The following is a 21,741-nucleotide window of genomic DNA, read 5'->3' on the forward strand; positions in this document are numbered from 1 at the left end:
GCAATTACAGGGCGATTGCATTGCATACAATAAAGCGACAACCATATGGCTCCTGCCAGTTGCCGATAACTCCGTTACAAAACATGATCATCTCATACAATAAATATAGCATCATGCCTTGACCATATCACATCACAACATGCCCTGCAAAAACAAGTTAGACGTCCTCTACTTTGTTGTTGCTAGTTTTACGTGGCTGCTACGGGTTGAGCAAGAACCATTCTTACCTACGCATCAAAACCACAACGATATTTCATCAAGTTAGTGCTGTTTTAACCTTCACAAGGACCGGACGTAGCCACACTCGGTTCAACTAAAGTTGGAGAAACTGACACCCGCCAGCCACCTATGTGCAAAGCACGTCGGTAGAACTAGTCTCGCGTAAGCGTACGCGTAATGTCGGTCCGGGCCGCTTCATCCAACAATACCGCCGAACCAAAGTATGACATGCTGGTAAGCAGTATGACTTGTATCGCCCACAACTCACTTTTGTTCTACTCGTGCATATAACATCTACGCATAAACCTGGCTCGGATGCCACTGTTGGGGAACGTAGTAATTTCAAAAAAATTCCTACGCACACGCAAGATCATGGTGATGCATAGCAACGAGAGGGGAGAGTGTGTCCACGTACCCTCGTAGACCGAAAGCGGAAGCGTTATGACAACGCGGTTGATGTAGTCGTACGTCTTAACGACCGACCGATCCTCAGTACCGAACGTACGGCACCTCCGTGTTCAGCACACCTTCAGCTCGGTGACGTCCGACGAACTCATGATCCAGTAGAGCTCGAGGGAGAGTTTCGTCAGCACGAAGGCGTGATGACGATGTTGATGAAGTTACCGACGCAGGGCTTCGCCTGAGCACCGCTACGACATGACCGAGGTGGATTATGGTGGAGCGGGGCACCGCACACGGCTAAGAGATCAATGATCAATTTTTGTGTCTCCAAGGGGTGCCCCCCTCCCCGTATATAAAGGAGCTAGGGGGGAGGCGGCCGGCCAAGGGGAGGGCGCACCAAGGGGGGAGTCCTACTCCCACCGGGAGTCGGACTCCTCCTTTCCTAGTCGGAGTAGGAGAAAGGGAAGAAAGGGAGAGAGGGAGAGAAGGAAAGGGGGGCGCCGCCCCCCCTCCTTGTCCAATTCGGACTAGAGGGGGAGGGGGCGCACGGCTGCCCTGGCTGCCCCTCCTCTTCTCCCACTAAGGCCCATTAGGCCCAATATAACCCCGGGGGGTTCCGGTAACCCCCCGGTACTCCGGTAAATGTCCGAAACCTCCCGAAACACTTCCGGTGTCCGAACATAGTCGTCCAATATATCGATCTTTATGTCTCGACCATTCGAGACTCCTCGTAATGTCCATGATCATATCTGGGACTCCGAGCTACCTTCGGTACATCAAAACATATAAACTCATAATACCGATCGTCACAGAACTTTAAGCGTGCGGACCCTACGGGTTCGAGAACTATGTAGACATGACCGAGACATGTCTCCGGTCAATAACCAATAGCGGAACCTGGATGCTAATATTGGTTCCTACATATTCTACGAAGATCTTTATTGGTCAAACCGCATAACAGCATACGTTGTTCCTTTTGTCATCGGTATGTTACTTGCCCGAAATTTGATCGTCGGTATCTTAACACCTAGCTCAATCTTGTTACTGGCAAGTCTCTTTACTCATTCCGTAATGCATCATCCCGCAACTAACTCATTAGTCACATTGCTTGCAAGGCTTATAGTGATGTAAATTACCGAGAGGGCCCAGAGATACCTCTCCGACAATCGGAGTGACAAATCCTAATCTCGATCTATGCCAACTCAACAAGTACCATCAGAGACACCTGTAGAGCACCTTTACAATCACCCAGTTACATTATGACGTTTGGTAGCACACAAAGTGTTCCTCCGGTAATCGTGAGTTGCATAATCTCAGTCATAGGAACATGTATAAGTCATGAAGAAAGCAATAGCAGTAAACTAAACGATCAAGTGCTAAGCTAACGGAATGGGTCAAGTCAATCGCATCATTCTTCTAATGATGTGATCCCTTTTATCAAATGACAACTCATGTCTATGGTTAGGAAACATAACCATCTTTTTTCAACGAGCTAGTCAAGTAGAGGCATACTAGTGACACTCTGTTTGTCTATGTATTCACACATGTATTATGTTTCCGGTTAATACAATTCTAGCATGAATAATAAACATTTATCTTGGAATAAGGAAATAAATAATAACTTTATTGTTGCCTCTAGGGCATATTTCCTTCAAATACTCCTAGCTTCTTCTTCAGGTCTTCATTCTTCTCTAGTAGTACTGCGATTTCCTCCTCATATCCATCGCGTGTAGACTTGAGTTCCTCTTCTAGCTCCATGTTCTTGGTCATCTCTTTTTTCTGATCGATCATGTTGGCGCACATCTGGTTCTCCTGTCGTCGAATGTGCTGGTTTAACTCCTGGATGTAGGCTGCAATGGACTTGTCCCTCCTAGTGCTAATCATCTCCCATTGCTCGTCTCGGCGCCCACATATCTGGTAGATGGTGTCCTTTAGATCCTTGTGGTATACTTCGCCGATGCGTCCCATGGCGAGGTGAGCTGCCATGCTCTTTCCCAGACTCCAGGTTGGTGCATCAAAAGAAAACTCTATGGGCTCAGTAACTGGTGTGAATGTCCTTCCTAGAACATGTACTCGAATCTTCCAGCGCTCTTCTTCTGGTAGAGTGGCGGTGTAGGTCCCGGTGAAGCTTGGTATTCCGATGTTCAGGTACCTAGTGGCTTCCTTCAAGTGTCCTCCAAAAGGTGTGTCTTCATCCGGTTGAGCAAACTTGTTCCTTGGGTCCGCCATCTATAGAGTAGAAAATGGCGAGGAGTCAGAAATGAGTAGAGAAGAGAATCCTATGGCTGTTCTTAGTGGTCGCGTCCTACAATCAGCGTGTGCTCTGATACCATCTTGTAGCGATCCGACCTCAAACGGTCAAATCTCTGTGCATAAGTGTCATCCCTGGATCGGTAATGCTGACACACGCAGTACTTGAAGGATTTATAACAGAGTGCAATCACACACTTATTACATCGAATGTCTCAAAAGAGAACTTATTACAATAATATGGCTGAAGGCCATCTAATAAGATAATTGCGGAAGCATCGAAGGTAAATGAGTCCATCAACTCCAACGGCATAGCTGAGTGCACGACAACGACCTAGCGCACCTTACTCTTCGTCTGAAAAGTCTGCAACATAATACGTTGCAGCCCGAAACGGGTCAGCACATGGAATATGCTGGCAAAATAACACTGTAGAGCAATGAACAAGGTAAATGCTAACACTACATGCATATACGACTGGTGGAGGCTCTGAGTTTATTTGTGCAGAAAGCCAATTTTTCCCTACAACAAAGGAATATATTTTTGTTTAACTATCATGGTGGTTGATAAACATTGAGAATGGAAATCCCATCTCAATCCCAATTAATAATATTAACAACCCAACAAATTAATTAAGAGTGATGAGATCAAATCAATAATTCAAGTACCAGATACTCAAGATGTCCATAATCGGGGACACGGCTAACCATGATTAGTTTATACACACTGCAAAGGTTTGCGCACTTTTCCCCACAAGACTCGATCGCCTCCGTTGTATTTCTCGCACTACATGATGTTTGAGAAACGGATGACCGAGACACAGTCTTTCAGAAGCATTAACTCTTTCGACGGGTAGACCGTACCACCTACATCCCCTACATCTGCTAGTCTACCACTGAAAGAGGTCACACAACATACTCAACTATGCCAGAGCCCATAATGGCTTGTCTCTGCACACAGAAGTTTCTATCATGAATAATCTTATGATCCCTTTGAGCCTGGGTGGCGAACCATAGGATGATCACACGGGTTCCCCGGGATCTCCTTGGACAACACTGGATTCCCCAGATGCCCACAAACAATCCACCCAGATGTTTATTAAAGTAGCCACCTTAAATAAACCCTTAGTTCATAATAATCTCTCACATCTGTCATGAATATCAAACCAAACCACGTCTACGAGCATAGCATAGCAACAATAGCATAACGTAGAAGTAACTCCCAAGGTTTAAAATAAAAGGGCAATAGGTACTACCTCATCAACTACTTCTCAATACCCACATGTTAAACAGATCCTACTCATGCAATGTTTGAGGATTGAAACTAATGCATAAAAACTGGGTAATAAGGGATATGATCAAAGTGTTACTTGCCTTGCTGACGATCTGCAAACCCTAGTGACTCGTAGTAGCACGCTTCGCACTCCGGAAACTCTATCGTAAATAAACAATATCATACATAAGCACTCAAGCATAGATGCAAGGGTAAAACTCATATGAGAAGGTCCAAACTAAAATTTCAACTGAAGAGCTTCGATTTGCAAAAAGAATCAATCAAATCGGAGCTACGAAACTCAAACTACGATCAAAAGAAGTTCGAATTCAAATTTGCTTGAAATCAAAGATTTAGGCGTTGGTTTCACTGGATTTGGACAAACGGTTAAAAAGTTACGAGGGTTTGAAGATCAGGTGCTAATCTGCGATAAAAATAATTGCGGATAGGTCCCTGGCCGAAAATAAAATAAAAGAAAAAGACTAACGAACGAACGTTCGCTAACAGATCCAAACGAACGAACTTGGGAGGCGGCGGTGGTTGCGGTGGCGGGGTGGGGAAGTGGCGGCGGGGCGGGGCGGCTTATAAAGGCCGAGGGGAGGGGCGGCGGCTTGCGCGAGGGGGTGCGGATGTCGAGGCTGACGTGGACTCCGGCGGGAGTCCGACGCTCGCACGGCTGGAGGGAGGCGGCGGCGCTGAGAGGCTTCGGCCCGGCTCGGCTGGACCTTTGGCACAGTCGGGCGGAATTTTTTTTAAATAAATTCCGCCGAGGAAAATCCTAATAAAATAAAAAAATTCTAAAAATGCCAAAAACAAGTTCGACAGTCTAAATAAAATATTTAGAACAAAGTGAACATTTTTCTGGCCTAAAAATGCAATTTTGAAAAATGCATATTTTTCTAATGGGCTTATTCCATCTGTGCCCCCGATTCCTTAGTTGTGCTCAGTTTTCCCCACGCTTCAAACTTTTGCTCACTTTTCCCCACTTCCTTAGCTGAAACTCTCACAAATGTTCATAACAGACGTTTGCCGTCTTGGCCGTTAACTGACTTGTGGGGCCACGTTGGACTCTGTTGACTGTGGCTGTGGCTTCGCTGGTTGGGCCGTGTTTGTGTTCATAGGACGGGCCCGTTAGTTTGTTGGTAATAAATTAAAAAAGCCTGCTATCGATGGATGCAGCCTGCTATGCATGCCCGGCTTTGGCATCGATGTAGCCTGCTATGCATGCGAACACCGCCACGCACGCATCTAGTGACCTAGACCTAAACGCATGCATGCATGCCGACACGCACGCATCGATCCGTGCCGCACGGTTGCCGGTGGATTCAGTCGCTCCGCAGCGTCGTTTCATGCGTCGCAGGCATACGTGCCGGTGGCAGAAGGGGCAGGCTGCACGCACGCTCGCGTCTATGTCGAGGCATCGGTTCACGCCGCACAACTGCCGCTCGATTCAGTTGTGAGAGGCAGGCAGCCGCCAACGCAGAGCACGCAGAAGGGGGAGGCAGGCAGCCGCCAACGCAGAGCACGCAAAGCACGTTCACATCGATTCACGTTCACACATTGATGATCGCATCAGTTCACGCACGCACTGAGTCACGATCTACGCCGTTTGCGCGTGTACCCACTTCGTCTCCCCTGGCTATTTAAACTGCCCTTCATTGCCCCTTCGTCTACAGATCCATCTGTGCCTCCCACTTCTCTCCTTCGCCCAAAAGCCAAAGCCGTTCCACTCAGTGAAGCGTTCAAGATGCAGTACAACGGGCCGACGTTCCAAGAGCCGTCCACCGTGCCGGAACGGCGGTACCCCGCCAGCATCGTCGTCGAGGCATCGCTCCGTGTGTGGGCGTTCTCACGCTGGAGGGATAGCACTGAGCTTGCACGGGGGTTCCTCCGTGCGGGCTTCCACCACCTCCCGGCGGGCTCGCCGCCCATGTTCAACCTCGTGGAGCAGCGTCCCCATGCCAACGCTCCAGTGGTAGGGCTCGTTGTCCACTTCACCAACAGGTTCGATGCCTACTACCTGCTCGGCAAGGTGTATTGGTGTGGGTGCGAGTTCATCGCATTCACCACCTATAACATCTTCACCGACTTTGAGAGCGTCTTCCCCGCTCGCAACCGCATGCACAGCCTCCCATACTACCTCGGCGACAACGGCCTTGAGGAGGAGCAGTACTGAAGCCGACGGCGAAGAAGACGGTGAAGCCGGCAGTTAAGGTGAAGACGACGGTGAAGACATGGTGGTGTTGCCCTAGCTACCCTATCTACTATGTAGTGTGAGTTTGGGTGTGTGTTGCCCGACCTAGCTACCCTATCTATGTAAGGTTATGTTATATGTAAGAACATATGTTGCCCTAGCAACCCTATCTAAGTTAAGTTATGTGTGTTATATTAATGCTTTGTTATGTTTTTTTTTGTTTGTCCCAAGTTTAGACACGGCTAATTGGCGTGGGGAAAATTAACCAAACTAAATAAAAATGATGTGTTTATAGATGCCTTCTAAAAATAAGAACATATTGTACATTTGTACACGGCTTTGGTTTGAGAGCTCTGTATTTTTTAGGTATTCCAAGAATACTTTGGTTTTCAGAAATATTGAAGTATCAAATACTTTGAGATGTTTGGCTTTAGTCAAATGTGTAGTTTTATATACTTTAATATGTAGAAAACTACACTATGTTTGAAGTATATAAAAAAGAGGGTTGGACCTCTTTTTCCAATCATGAAGTATTGGTTCACTAGGCATAATAATACTGCGGTTTGCAAATACTTTGATTCTAAAAAATGAAGGGACCCATAAAGGAAAGCAAAAAAAAAATCCTCAATGAGATAGAAGAGATTGGGCAATCAAATTAATGAAAAAGCAATTAGAAACAAAAAAGAACAAAGCAATCGTTCCTAAACAAAAAAAGAAACATCGCTTGTTTCTGGGCCTCATTTATCCTTTGTGGGCCTATTGCAGCTTGATTCTCTTTGGGCCCGCGAACTAGGTTTCTAGCAGAACTGACGAACTCTAGGACAAAAGTTTGGCAAGTGCGAGAGAGAAGAGATGAACTTGATGTATATCCCTTGTGCCGCTCAAGTACTGCTTACTGTCATCTGACGAGCTAGGGTATGATCCAACACTCGAGGTTATTAGCTAACAAAATAATCCTATCACTGAACTGGTAGTTGTCTTCTGCCGAAACTGAAAGTGTTGAAACTTAACAGTAAACTGCATACATTCAGAGATCGACAGTTGCACTAAACAGTTGCATTTGAGATAAACAAACTTGGATTGCTAAACAGTGGCAACAACAGTAGACAAACATCTCTAACAAGAGATGGCCATCAAGTTAAAAATTCCTAGAGCAAGTATTCCTAAAGCTATCAGATTGGATTGCTTCTTCAACTCAATTAGCTGCTTGAAGTTCTTTTCATCTTCTTCAATTCCGTCTTCAGTTTGACATCTACCACCGTCGGGTATTCCGGACGCGCTGCTGCTGCCGGAGCGGCACTGTCATGGGGCAGATTGAACTCACGGATTGCATTCCCCCTCGAATCCAGCAAGCCCAACCCTTGAAGCCTCTGGATGTAATCATCCATCCACTCGAAATGGTGGCATTTCTTCACGATCTGAAAACGGAATCATGTAATCTAAATCCAAATCTGATAGATTTTTTGAGAAATTAGAGATAAAGGATGTGAGGAAAACTCAGATCTAACCTGCCCCTCCGGCTTGCTCTCGCATTTGACGAACTCGCGCCCAAAGTTCCCATTCTTCTCCTCCTTCGAAGTCAACCGCTTCAGTGGCGCAGTCCGTGGGCAGTCAGTGCATCGAGTCATCGGCACTGGACCATACACCGGCCACGTGGAAGGGGGGGCTGACGAGGAGGTCGACATATCGCCCGAGAGGAAGAAACAGAGGAATTGCTCGAGAGGAAGAAGAACGAGAAGATGGGGAAAGACACAGAGGAATTGCTCGAGAGGAAGAAGAACGAGAAGATGGGGAAAGAAACAGAGGAATTGCTCGAGAGGAAGAAGAACGAGAATATGGGGAAAGAAACAGAGGAATTGCCCGATCTGCTCGATGCCTTTGTCTGTCAGATGGAGAAGAGGAGAAGGGGAAGCTATATTGACGATTTGCCACATTGTATTTTGTAGTTTGAATATTTGAACCAACTCTTAACACTGACATGTGGTGGTCATGTGCGAAAAATACAATTTCATATGTAAAGTGGGGCAGATCGTAAAAACCCGAGAAGGACAGTGCAATAGCCAATCAGGATGCATCACGCGGATCGCGCATGCCTGCCCCACATCTGACGGGTGGTGTTTGGCGCTTGGTAGGATCTGACGGCGGACGTTCGACGCTAGGGTTTGGAGCATTTCTGAGGGGTTATGAGCGAGTCAACGGGGTTATTAGGGTTTGACCAGATTTCAAATGGCCATAACTAAATTAGAAAAAATCACAAAAATATAAAACAAACGTAGTTCGTCCGTTTATGAGACCTAGTTACCATAAAAAATATAAACTCGGTATAGGGGCGTTTTTTTGAAAAAACATTTTTTGAAGTGATCTTTCGAAATCAAGTTCAAATGTTTTTAAAAAATTCAAAAAAAATCAAAATGTTGTAATTCTTGCGCACATAGCCGTCATATGTGACAAGGTTATGAGAAAAAAATATAAACTTGGTGTAGGTCATTTTCATGAAAAAAGGCTTCACACAAATGAGCTATCACCTATGAACATGTTCAGAGTTCGTAGAATAGGGAGAGAGGGTTTAGGGTTTGAAAAAAAATCAAAATAATTCAAAAAAAAAAGAAAAATCTCCATAGCTTCATTTTGGAGTGAATAAGAAGGATCTGAACTTACTTTTTCATTTTCATATCTAAAACGTGTTATTTGATGGTTTTGAATTAAAAGCATATTTTTTTCAAAAAAAAATGTTGTAATATGAATATTAATCAATAAATAGTGAGACTTAATTTTTACCCTATATATATGGAACGAGTGTTAATAAAAATATATATGCCTCATTTAGGCAAGGTCAAAAAAAACTTGATTTCAAATAGGGCTGTTTACCCTAGCTTTCGAGCTCGTTTCTAGCACATTTCTCATTCGGGCTGTTCACCTACGAATATTGGACTTCAAATGCTCGATCAAATACACCGCACAGAGCAATGAACCTCCAATGTTCAACTTCAACTTTGGCTCGAATCCAAATTTTGGCCCAAATTTAAATATTGATTTAAATTCAAATTTTGATGGAAATTTGAATTCTGACTCAAATAAGAAACCAAAGTAGAAGCAACATTATTACAACTGATAAGTTTTCACAGTAGCTCAAATCTACCAAGTTCTAAGATGCCAACATCTTAATACAAATCTACCAAGTTTTAAGCAATCGACTCGCCCTCAAATTGACAACACAAACATTTCCCAACAACTTAATTCAAATTTTCGACTTGCTCCTTGTGTTTGCAGCTGGCTTCACCGTCTTGCTCCTGGTTTCCCTAGTTGAGATGCTCTTTTCTTTCAGACTCTTGTTCCTTTTGATCTTGGGCTTTACTTGGGGTTTTCCCCGTGGAGGTGCTGATGGAGTAGTTCCACTCGCCGAGCACTTGACGACCATTTGACGGTCATCTATGGGTTCAGTAATCTTTAAAGGCACAATTGGAAAAATTACCCCCTCCTCTTGCTCTCTTATAGCTTCAAAACCATCAAGGGCCATGGTTTCAAAATCTTCTGCTTCTTCATCTCTTGGCCTTTTCTCCCTAGAGCTGGTAAATAAAATTATAAGCCACTGGCAAAAAAGAGAACAAATGCAAACAAAAGGGTAGCTGCATTCTACAAAGGGTGCAAACACATACCAAGATGCTTCATTTGCTGCTGCATTCTCCACTGCTTCATTTGCTGCTGCATTCTCCACTGCATCTTCAGTCTCCATTGCTGCTGCATTCTCCTCAGCATTGGCTGTTGTCCATCTTTCCTCCTCTCCAAATGATGCATCCACTGCATTGGTACAAAGCATAGCAATATGCCCCAGAACTCCACATTTTTTGCAAGCACGCTTCTTTGGTAGACGACCCTCCTCACCTACTCTAATCCTCTGGTTCCTTGGTCTTCCTGGTGGTCTAGTAATGACAGGAGCGTGGAGTTTGAACCCTGGATCTACTATGTTCCATTGATCTTTCCCCAATAGTGCAGGCACATTGTCAGCATAAGCAGCCATAAATTTGGCAACAGAGAAATACTCAGAGCAATATTGATCAACTTCACCATCTGCACCCCCGATAACGGTCATCAGATGTAGGGCATGTATGCATGGCTTCCCACGGATCTGCCATTGCCTACAAGTACATTCTCTAGTACTTAGGTTCACATGATACCTCCATACCCTATTTTTAGTGTCAGTATAGGTAACCTCTCCCTCATATGTACCAGATCGAATACATTTCATCTTCAGTCCTCTTGCCTTCAAGTGCAATGCCTTAATCAGTGATGGGAGCATTTGATGACCAACATATTGTGTTTCTGCAATTCTTTTGCGAAGAGCCATCTTTATCATGATCATTTGCCTCATCTTGTCAAATGCTTTCCACAACAAGAGCCCTTTCACTGACTTGAACTTTGAATTGAAGCATTCTGCAAGGTTACTGGTCACATAATCTACTTTGCAGATTTCGTTGAATTTGCTTCTTGACCACACCTTACCATGATGTGCATCCATGTACTCCTTCACAAGAGGATTTTGAGCATACAACACTCTCAAATGGTGTTCATGCTTCCTTTTGCTGCATGTGTATGATGCTGGCCATAAGTTCTCATCATAAACTTTACCTTTGAACTTCTTTTTGAAATTATGCGCTAGGTGTCGCATACATTCCCTATGCTCCACTCCAGGGAATACAATTTCCACTGCACTCTCTAAACCCTTGCAAGCATCTGTGTGTATAGCTAAACCTGGGGGTGTGCCTATAATGTTGCACAACTGCTGCAGAAACCAGACCCAACTTTCCTCAGACTCTGCCTCCACCACACCAAATGCAACTGGGAATAGCCAGTTGTGTCCATCAACTGCAGAAGCTGCTACTAGCTGTCCTCTCCATCTTCCAGTCAAATGTGTAGCATCTACAGCCAAATAGGGCCTGCAACCATCTAGAAACCCCTGCCAGCAAGCCTTGAAACAAACAAAAGCCCTTCTGAAGCACTCCTTCTGAAATGACTTTCCTTTTATTTTGAATGGAACTGTATGCTTGTCAATCTCTACAACACTCCCTGGACTTGCCATCTCCACTTCAGCTTTGAAAGTGTAAAGCAGCTGAAAACTGTCATTCCATTGACCATTAATTCTGTCAAGAGCCTTTTCCCTAGCATTGAAAATTCTCATGTAAGGAATTTCTATCTTGTACTTCTCAAAAAGCTTCCCATGGAGTGTTGTTGGACCAAGTCCAGGTTCTTCTCTCAGCCAATCCAATATAGCATCTGCCACCCACCTAGTTTTTGCTAGCTTGGTTTTGGCCTTCCCCCCTCCCCCTCCAGGTGGACATGTGTGCTTGTGTGGGTTTTTCTTTATCTGAAACAAAATAAAAGGGTAAAAAACAGTTAAGAAACCTTACTCAACGATCTGAAACTAAATTACTAACTGAACTTGGATTACCTGAATATATTTGCCCTTTCTCATACGAGATGCATGCAACTTCCACCTACACCTAGGATATGGACAAAATACTGTGAACCTTGCTGGCTCACTCCTTTTAATCTTATAGGTGTTTTCAGATATAATGCACCATGTTGTCACTGCATTCCGACAGTCCACCATTGATTGGAAAATGGTACCTACACTAAGCTCAGGTTTTTCCCTGTTCCACTCAATTGTTGGCATGTCATCACCATCGTATTCATCCTCGATTAAGCTGTCCATGTTCTCCACTTTCTCTTCATCATCAGTGTCATCAAACCTAGCTTGGCTGATGGGCTCCTCCATATATTCGTCATCCACTGCTTGCTGACTGGCTACATCGGCCAGTTCAGGAAACATCATCTCGTCTTCATCATCATTTGTAGGCACTGCCTCGTCAGGTTCTGCATCTTCTTCTACACCAACTGCAGAAGGTACACGAGAAGCAGCAGCTGAATCGGAACCAGAATTGGCAGCAGGCATGTTGTGGCTCCATGAACCACTTGCTTTACTTGGTGTCGACCTACAAGGAGTGCCGGGGTGCTAGCTATTAGCACCGACAGATGATGTCTGAACTCCCTTCCCCTTCGCCCGTTCTGCGCGTGGCTGAAGCACATCGATTTGGAGTTTACCGAATCGGCAGCCAGCAATCCCAGCAAAAAGCAACGACATATGATCGTCGCAAGTTAGTGGGAGAAATCTTTGCTCGTCACTACTGAAGTAATTCAGTTCATCAGCATCGGCATCACTCCAGGGATAGGTGTTTCGGAGCTCAGCTCGCAAATCTTTGAAAGATATATTGGTTTCTACCACTTTGGGATAGAAAAATGATGAAATCAAATGCGGTTTAGTACCACGCAGCACACTAGTTTCCATTCTAATCGCCAGCCGGAAAGCCAGCGCGGGATCAATCCTATTTTGTTGAAGGAAACAAAGGCTTCAGTTAGCCGGGTAAAATCGAGCACAAATTCGAACGATTCAAGCAAACAGAAGTCAAATACGGCCTACAATACGACTTAGAACGTCAATTCGAGAGGAAACAATGCTTACCCAGGTTTAATCCATGAATTATCTGCCGCGGATTCGACCCAATCCTCTCCACGGTCGACTGCATTCCGGGCGTCCTCACTCAACATCGCTATGTAATCCCAGATGGGGAGGTGGGCTATATCTGGCGGAGATGCGGCGTCGCTGATGAACGGAATAGGGGCATAGGGTGGAGGAAACAACTGCGGTGGACGCGGCACGACGCCGGCGGAGGGGGCGGGGCGGCGCGGTGTAGTGCAGCCTGTCTAGATTTGTTTCAGATTCAGACAAGCTGCCCAATACGTGTCTCCTTGCGGTCCCACCCGTCAGCAAGCAACAGTCAGACGAAGACTCGGCCCCACTCGTCAGCAATTAACGGTCAATGGACGGTCAAGACGGCAAACGCCCGCTATGAGCATTTGTGAGAGTTTCAGCTAAGGAAGACGGGAAAAGTGAGCAAACGTTTGGAGCGTGGGGAAAAGTGAGCACAACTAAGGAACCAGGGGCACTAATTTAAATATCCCTTTTCTAATTCAAATAAAATAGCAATAAAAAATCCAGATACAATATTTATTTGATTTTAACATTTTTCCTCCAATATTACTTTTATTTTGGAGAAGTAATTTTATCTCCTCTCATTTATCTTTAATATTGGAAATATTCGGAGAGAAAAATATTAAAACCAAATTGATCCTCTTTTCAATTTTGAGAAAATCCAAATATGAAAATTATGAAATCCCCAACTCTCTCCGTGGGTCCTTGAGTTGCTTAAGATTTCTAGGATCACAACCAAAATGCAGATAAAATATGATATGCATATGATGACCTATGTATAACATCCAAATTGAAAATTTGGGATGTTACAGTAGCAGATCGGTTTGGACATAGTCGTTTTGTCATTAACAAAAAAATTCATGAGGTTTTGGAGTGTGTAGACCACATGGCCGGTGATTTCATTAGGCCTATTGATCCATCTTTCTCCGAACCACAACGCATACTAAGAAAAACAAAGTTCTGGCCTCATTTGAGAAATGCTATTAGAGCCATAGATGGAACACACAGTGAAGTGATTGTGCCTAAGGAGTTGGAGCCACAACAGAGCAAGAGGAAAGGGGTTACAAGTGAAAATGTCATGGCAGGCTGTGATTTCAATATGAGGTTCAATTTTGTTGTACCTGGATGGCTCGGATCTGTTCATGACACACGTGTATGGAGTGATGCTATTGTTCGTTATGATCATTTTCCACAACCCCCCACTGGTAATCTCTTGTATGTCTGCCTTTTCTTACGTACATGATGGTCCATTGTAAATTTCTAATATCTTCTGATGTCTTACTATAGATAAATATTACCTTGTAGCTTCCGGATATGCAAACAGGGTTGGATATCTAGCACCATACAAAGGGCAATGATACCATGTACCAGAGTTCCAACAACACCCACCCATTGGTAGATATATGACATTCGACCATCGCCATTCTTCTTTGCGAAATGTCATCGAACCATCACTCGGCGTTCTCAAGATGAAATGGCGAATTCTCGGAGGCATACCACGATACAAACCAGGGACCCAAAAGATGATTGTCACTGCATGCATGTGTCTCCACAACTTCATTCGTGATAGCAAGTTGCATGATGAGCATTTTGACAAGTTTGACAATGACACATATGTGCAACCACCATTGCCATTTACAGGCGCCAACGCTCTACCAGCAGAAGATGATGGTACCATGGCCGCAACATGTGAGGCTATTGCTACCAGTCTTGTACCATAAGATTAGTCAATCTATTTGTAGTGGAACTTATTTTGGCAAAGGAAACGTTGAAACCTTCTTTATTGTAATATTTATCAGTCGAATATATTCACAAAAAGTATTCATGCTCATATTTGATGATAAATTGTTCGAAACTTCTAAGTGTTAGCAAGTCAACACCTAGTTTCTGTTCAGGGGCATTACAGACATTTCAGCATACAACTCGTCCCATAATCTCAGACCACAATTTCAGAAAAGAAATCAACGGCTGATTCTGGGGGAAGTTTCCCAAAGCTGATTCTGGAGAATCAAAAGCTAAAAAGAACTGGGACCTAGCTGAATCGATATGACTTGGGAGTGGCATGGTGGGTAAATAACATCAATTTTCATGGGGACTGCTAAAAGTGATCGGTTTAGAATCTTTGGAAGTTAGGGTAGCCCGGCTGCGAAAATTACACTACGAGAAAGCTACAGATTCTTACAAACAACTGTGAGAATTTACCCCTTTGGTTGGCTTTTAGCTTCTCAAAAGCAGCTGGGAAAAGTTTTCCAACCAAACACAGTCGACCTCCCCGATCTGACTGTTTCGTCAAGGAAAGAAAGAATTTACCTTCTTCCCAACGAGGAAGTTCCTGATCTCAATGCCTCGATTGGCGGCGATGATGGAGGCGTTGATGGGGAAGTGGGCGTAGACGAAGCGCATCTTGTAGCAGAAGCCCTTGGTGAGGCCGGTGATGAGGTTCCGGACGTGAGAGATGGCGGTCCGGATGACGGCCATGGTGCGGCGGGTGCCGAACCAGGCATCTAACTTGAGCCTCCGCCCGCCCTCCCGCAGCTGGAAGTCGAGGTTGAGGTGCTTGAAGTTGCGGGTTAGGGTGCCCTAGGGACCCGTCATCGTGATCATCTTCGCCAACACCCTCACCGTGACCTCCTCCGGGATCTCCACCGTCTCCGACGCAAGGATCGTCTTCATCTTCGCATGCCGGGTTTGGTCGCTCCTCTTTTTCTTCCTCGACGGCGGTGGCGGCTCCTGTGCTGGGCTATGCGGGCGGCGGCAGTGGCGCGTCTGGCGAGGTGAGATCTTATATAACTGACGTCGCTAGGGTTTTCTGTCTGTGGGCTGTGGGAGACAGGAGAGGGAATGGGTGGCCCTGGTTTGGCCCAATACTCCTTTCTTCTTCCCGTTTACGACACATTTTTGTAGGGGTTAAACCAGGCTTTATTGATCAAAATCCATGTGTAGTGGAATACAAAAAGGATCATGAGGTTCAATCAACCAGGTGTATTGACCTAGCTCGATCAAGCGAATGTGAGAACTTGGCTAACTTATCGGCATCGCAATTAGTTTAACCTCTCTAATGATCACCTTGTAGCCTTCACAACTAGCTTTGTCCATGTCGTTGATCACCTGCTTGGAGTCTGATGCAATTACAAAATTGTGGATCGTCAAATCTTCTGCAAGAGCAAGACCTTCACGACACGCTATAGCCTCCAAAGTTGCTACATTGGTTATCCCTTCTATCACCAGGGACGAACTACTAACATAATTTCCCATGTCATCTCGACAAACTGCCGCGGCATCTCCTTTGTTATGAGCCCTTGATACTGTAGCATCTACATGGACCTTCAAGAAACATGGCGGAGGAGCCTTTTGTCTGACCCTTGCTGGAATTTGCACACCTCGTGTTATCTTTGCGTTGGTTGGTAACATCTCAAGCTCAGAAATAAAATGTGTGATGAACTGGTGAGTGGGCGAGAGGCTTTGAAAGATTTCATCATGTATTGCCTTCCTCCTCACCAACCAAATCTCCCATAGTGTCACTGCTAACGGATAAATGCTGCATGTGATACCAAGCCCAACATGTAGAAAATCCATTGCTTCGCCTTCGGCTCAGCTGTTTCACATAGATGTTCCCCCGGTTCCCCATCGACCAATGCCCAGATGCACCGTGCCATGGAACACTCAAGTAGAGAATGAAGCCACGAGTCTTCTGCACCACATAGCCTGCAAGTGCTCTTCATGAACATGTTTCGGTGAGCTCTCACATCCTCGGTAGGAAGCGATTGCTTTGCCAAATGCCATAAGAACATGCGAATTTTGCCAGGCACTTGCGTTTTCCAAAGGAGCTTCCAGGAGGCCGCGTCTCGATCATTACTTCATGACCCTGTTGTCCCGTCAATCCCTGCTTCCCTTCTCATCTTTGTGCCAATCATCATTCTTAATGCCGAACGAATTTACAATACCTGACAGCATGTGCGTGAATCCATCTGCGCCGGCCCAACATCAGTTACTGTTGTTGTTCTTCTTCGGAATATATGTTAATGTGACCAAGATTGTCTTGGTCTAGTCTTATGTTAATGCGATCAAGATACCTGCATGACTGTCTGTCTGTATATATATGCTTTGTCGGTATACTTGGCGGGATTGCCGATCTCCATCGTAGCAGCGGTTTACTAGTGCACCTATTCAGTGAGTTGTTTCTCTCCTGATATTTGGAGCTACTTCAATGGTTGAAATTCAATCTTTCCCATTTGTAAGTGCTTGAAGTTGCGGGTCAGCATCCCATGCGGCTCCGTCATCGTGGTCATCTTCACTAACACCTTCACGGTGACATCCTCCAGGATCTCCATCGTCTCCGGCACCAGAATGGTATTTATCTTCGCTCGATGATTCTTCTTCCTCCTTCGCAGCGGTGTAGTGTGGCGGCTGGGCTGGGCTGTGTGGGCCGCAGCGGTGGAGTGGGGAGGCGGTTGTGCTAGGCTGTGTGGGCAACGACAGCGGCAGGCCAGGTGAAGAGATATTTTATATAACGTGGCGCCCTAGGGTTTTCTCTGGCAGGAGAGGGAATGGGTGGTCCTGGGCTAGAAGTGGGCCCATTTTGACCCAACTTCCTCTTTGTTTCTTTGGTTCATCTCGTTTTACACTTTACAACATTAGGTAGATCCATCTGTTACGACCCAACAACATTTACTCTATCTTTTCTTTCATAATAAGAAGATCCGTAGATCGGCTTTTTTTGAGAAATCTCGCATCTATTTATTGGAAAATGTTCAAAGGTACAAGCTGGTCTGGGGAAGACCCAGCCATAAGTGACGACCTATAGCTAAATTATATGCGAATTTTGCGAGATTGTGTGCTTCAAAATTAAAGTTCCTACGCTCATGAACAAAAGTACAAGACTGAAATAAACTCGATCTCTCAACTATTTCTACTATAATTGCTCCGTTTCTTCCTCCAGCTCGTTGATTGATGTCGTCGATAACCCCCAAGCAGTCTGATGCAACATATATACGTTCCAGGTTCAAATTCTCAGCCAGGGAAAGAGCTTCTCTAACAGCAAATCGGGTAGTAAACAAAACAGGCTTCCCCCATGGGTGGGCCGACCCAGTTGTTTTTCAGTCCATGGGTTCGCTACTTCGGTTTTTTTGTTCGTTTTTTCTGTTGTTTTTCGACTTTAATTTTCTGGTTCTTTCATGCTTTTTTGGTTTTTTCCTTTCCCCTTCTTTTGTAATTTTGAAAAATTTCTGTCCCTTTTCTTTCATTTATACACGGCGAAGAATTTTTCAATGCGCGGTGTAATTTTTTTTCCAAAAATGTTCAGAAGTACATAATTGTTTAAATTTTAAAAAACTATTCGAAATTCCAGAAAAACGATTTCAAAAATTATTTACATATTTCAAATTATCCCCACGTTTACAAATGTTCAGAATTTCAAACAGGGTTCATGTTTTTCAAAATATTATTCATATTTTAGAAAATGTTCAAGTTTTTCTTATTCGTTTCTGCTCTTTTTTCATTTTTTATTTTGACAAATTTCAAAAAAAATTCGTGATTTCGTAATTCATTTTCACAATTTAAACTATTATCCAATTTCGATTTTTTTTGCATTTTCAAATTTTGTTTAGAATTTCTAAACATATTCTCATTGAAAAACGCATATTCAAAAATATTCTTGTTTTCAAATTTTGTTCAGGGTTTAAAAATGTTCTCATTTGAGATTTGCTCATAATTTATGGAAATGGTCATATTTGTTAAAAATTAATAGATTTTGTTTTTTTGGTTCTGTTCAGTTTTAAAAGAATTATTGCACTTCAAATTTTCTTCGATTTTGAAATTAGTTCATGAGCAAACTATATTCACTTTTTTTAAGAAAAAAATGTTCACAATTTTCCAAGAAATGGTTGAAAATTTTCATTTTCTTTTTGGATCTGCCGCTCCGTTTAGTTCTTAAATATTTGCGTGGCCTATTTAAGCACTAACATTCAGCAGCTCAAGTGGTAAGGAACATCTACTATGTAGTTTTGGTTTGTGAGCCCGATTCCTTGATAGAGCGTGTTTTTTGGGATTTTAGTATCGGCTCGCTTTGACACCACTGAATGGGATGGATCGTGCCCTCGCAAAAAAACAAAAAGCGCGTCTGTTTGACACTCGCGAGTGTCAGCTGGGGGCTGCTATTCGGCGCTAGGGAGTTAAAGTAGGCCAGCCATGTTTTGGGAACCTTCTATCTTCTTTTGGCTGGTTTCCTTATTGTTTTTTTGTGATGAGTTTTCTAGCATTTTTTCTTTTTTTGCTTATCCTGCCTTTTTATTTTTTCATCAACTTGTCAATTTTTTGAACTATTTTAAAATTTATTTCCAAATTCCTGAACTTTTTCTATCAGATTCATGAACCTTTCGTATTTATGTTTTTTGTATTTTCATGAAAATTTTAAATTCCATGAACATTTTTGTGGCGAGAGCTTTTTTGTAGTTTCACGAGGTCGATTTTTTAAAATTTCTGAAAGTCAATGGTGAATGGTCAACAAACAACCGAGCCAGTGAAGGAAATCGAGTGAGCAAACTGGCTTGTGTAACCGAGATCGAGCAAGCGTTGTGCTTGATGTGCCGACCCAATTGACCATTTAGGATGAGCGCCAGCAGGACAACTGGCGCCTAGGGCACCGTATAAGATCATATTCTTAAGTTCCGTAATGTATTTTGTTCCCTACGGTTGTTCTTTGTTCTCAGTAACATATACTCTCTCCATCCGGAAATACTTGTCCTAAAAATCGTTGTATCTAGACTTGTTTTAGTTATAGATACATTCATTTTATCTATTTATAGAACAAGTATTTCCGGACGGAGGGAGTATCTTTCAAGATGACCCATTTTCCGTTTCATCAACATTGTTTTACCGCATCGAGGTTGCATTTCATATATTTAAGTATACTTTTATTTATCTTCCTTGTATATTTGTTTATTATGTTCAACACGGTTTTCTTCGTTCCACACCATCATTTCGTACCATGAGAACAATACCTTAAACTAACGAAACACTTTTGTGTATGCATTTGAACATATTTTTTATTTCTGGTTGATAAAAAATAATTTGAAATTCGTAATAACATCTTCTAGAGCGCCCAAATTGATATTTCGGTGCCTCCAGGGAATAAAACTCATGTATACCGAAATCACAAATTGAGGAATACTTCTTCCAAAGATCACTTCCACCTCCCGAGATTGTGGCAAGTGACGCGCTGCATGTGCGCCACTTGTCGCAACCTGGGAGTTTTCCCTTTTTTCGTAGATCCGTTTATTCAAAACGTTTTATCTCTTAAACCGTGCCTCTAAATCTCGAACCATTTTCACCGTTGGATTCCTCGCGTCGAGATCTTTAAACTAGATCTCATGTTAATAGGTTTTGACGAACTTTTTTTAAGAAAAAACATGCGAAAAAACCGAACCGGGAGCATGTTTTTTTGCCTTTCCGAAGCAACTCCGTGCGTCTCACAGAAAAAAAGAGAAAACATGTAATTTCCGTTTGCGAGAGGCACGGCCGTGCCTCTCGCGGAAGAAAATGCATGCCTCTCGTGGGAGCAAAATCGTGCCTCTCACAAAAGAAAAGGAAGAAGAGAATACGTGTTTTTTTCCGTTACCGAGAGGCATGGCCGTGCCTTTTGCAGAACCAAAACCGTGCCTCTCACGAAAGGAAAAAAAAAAAGAGAAAACGTGTTTTTTTCGTTTCCGAGAGGCAAGGCCGTGCCTCTCACGGAAGGAAAAAAAGAGAGAACACATTCTTTTTTCCATTTCCGAGTGGCAGGGCCGGGCCTCTCGCGAAAAAAAAAGAATGCCTCTCACGGAAGAAAACACGTTTTTTCGCGCAATTTTTTATATCAAAAAGCTAAGAAAGACCAGTGGAAAATCGAAAAGTCAAAAAAAAACTCGGGAAAAACCACCTAAAAAGCCGAAAACGGGTGCGAAAAAAAACAAAATTCGAAAAGAGCAGCCAGAGCGCAACAAGTGACGGAGAGCGCAAGAAGTGACGCGCTCTCAACCCACCCCATATGATCGTTGGGGAGGCTCCTGAAGGAGCACTCATGAACTAGTTGCTCTCCATGTGTATACTCTTGTAACTATTATTGGGCTTAAAAAATAACGGGACTTATTGTGCTGGATCAGGTCTCGCTACAAATGAAAATTTGGTTTTAGCCTACAAACATTTATTTTAAAAATATTTCTTTTTGAGTCGTGTTGCGTTGTGCCGTCCTTTCTAGACAGAATAACTTTATGAACAATTATTTGATATATATTTTTTCCAATTTGGCTCGTCACAGTTTAGGATCGATCTTTGGGTTATCAAAGTTTACCGATTAGTCTTTCTCAGGATATACTTTTTTTTGTTATGTTGCTACAGCTTTTTATGGAATTTTTTAACACCTAGTCCATCTCTTGTTTCTTGCGATCTGACGCCATAACCGACAAGCGCCACATGAGTATAGAAACGTACGAGGCATCTGGAAAAAGAATTGGTGCATCAGGGATGCAGATGCATGTTTTTTTTTTGGAAGCGGAGGGAAAATATTTGCCTTATTGATTAATTAAATATAAGAGAATTATCTAGTTAATTAACAGAAAACTGTGTGAAAATCGAGGATGCATGGAAAGTTGATGCGCAAGAACTATGCACGCATGCTCAGTGAGGTAAACCAGTTAGTAGGAACCAGGAAAATAGCCACTTGAGAAAAGAAAGAACAGACCAGACCGGACGTATGGACTGAAATCTCTTTTAAGTTTAAGGACTGATTGTCACATGACAATAATCTGTGCAGTCAATCACCTCCAGGCCATTAGTGCAGAACCGGGCTTGAGCGCCGGTTCGTAAGGGCCTTTAGTGCCGGTT

The 21,741-nt window shown here is 43.6% G+C and overlaps 1 protein-coding gene and 1 pseudogene across 1 annotated transcript; both read right to left on the reverse strand.

Annotated features, from left to right (window-relative positions):
• The window catches only part of LOC120976326 (large ribosomal subunit protein uL6-like), a 49,119-nt pseudogene extending 33,564 nt beyond the window's left edge, over nt 1-15,555 (reverse strand).
• On the reverse strand, nt 7,671-12,108 carry LOC141042208 (uncharacterized). The gene is made up of 2 exons (XM_073509743.1): nt 7,844-12,108; nt 7,671-7,753 (listed from the first exon to the last, which is right to left on the reverse strand). The coding sequence occupies exon 1, from the start codon at nt 11,509-11,511 to the stop codon at nt 9,574-9,576; it is 1,938 nt and encodes a 645-aa protein (XP_073365844.1). The 5' UTR covers nt 11,512-12,108; the 3' UTR covers nt 7,671-7,753; nt 7,844-9,573.
• Nucleotides 15,556-21,741: the final 6,186 nt, after the last annotated feature.

The sequence above is a fragment of the Aegilops tauschii genome, chromosome 3 (assembly GCF_002575655.3).
Source record: "Aegilops tauschii subsp. strangulata cultivar AL8/78 chromosome 3, Aet v6.0, whole genome shotgun sequence".
NCBI lineage: Eukaryota > Viridiplantae > Streptophyta > Magnoliopsida > Poales > Poaceae > Aegilops > Aegilops tauschii.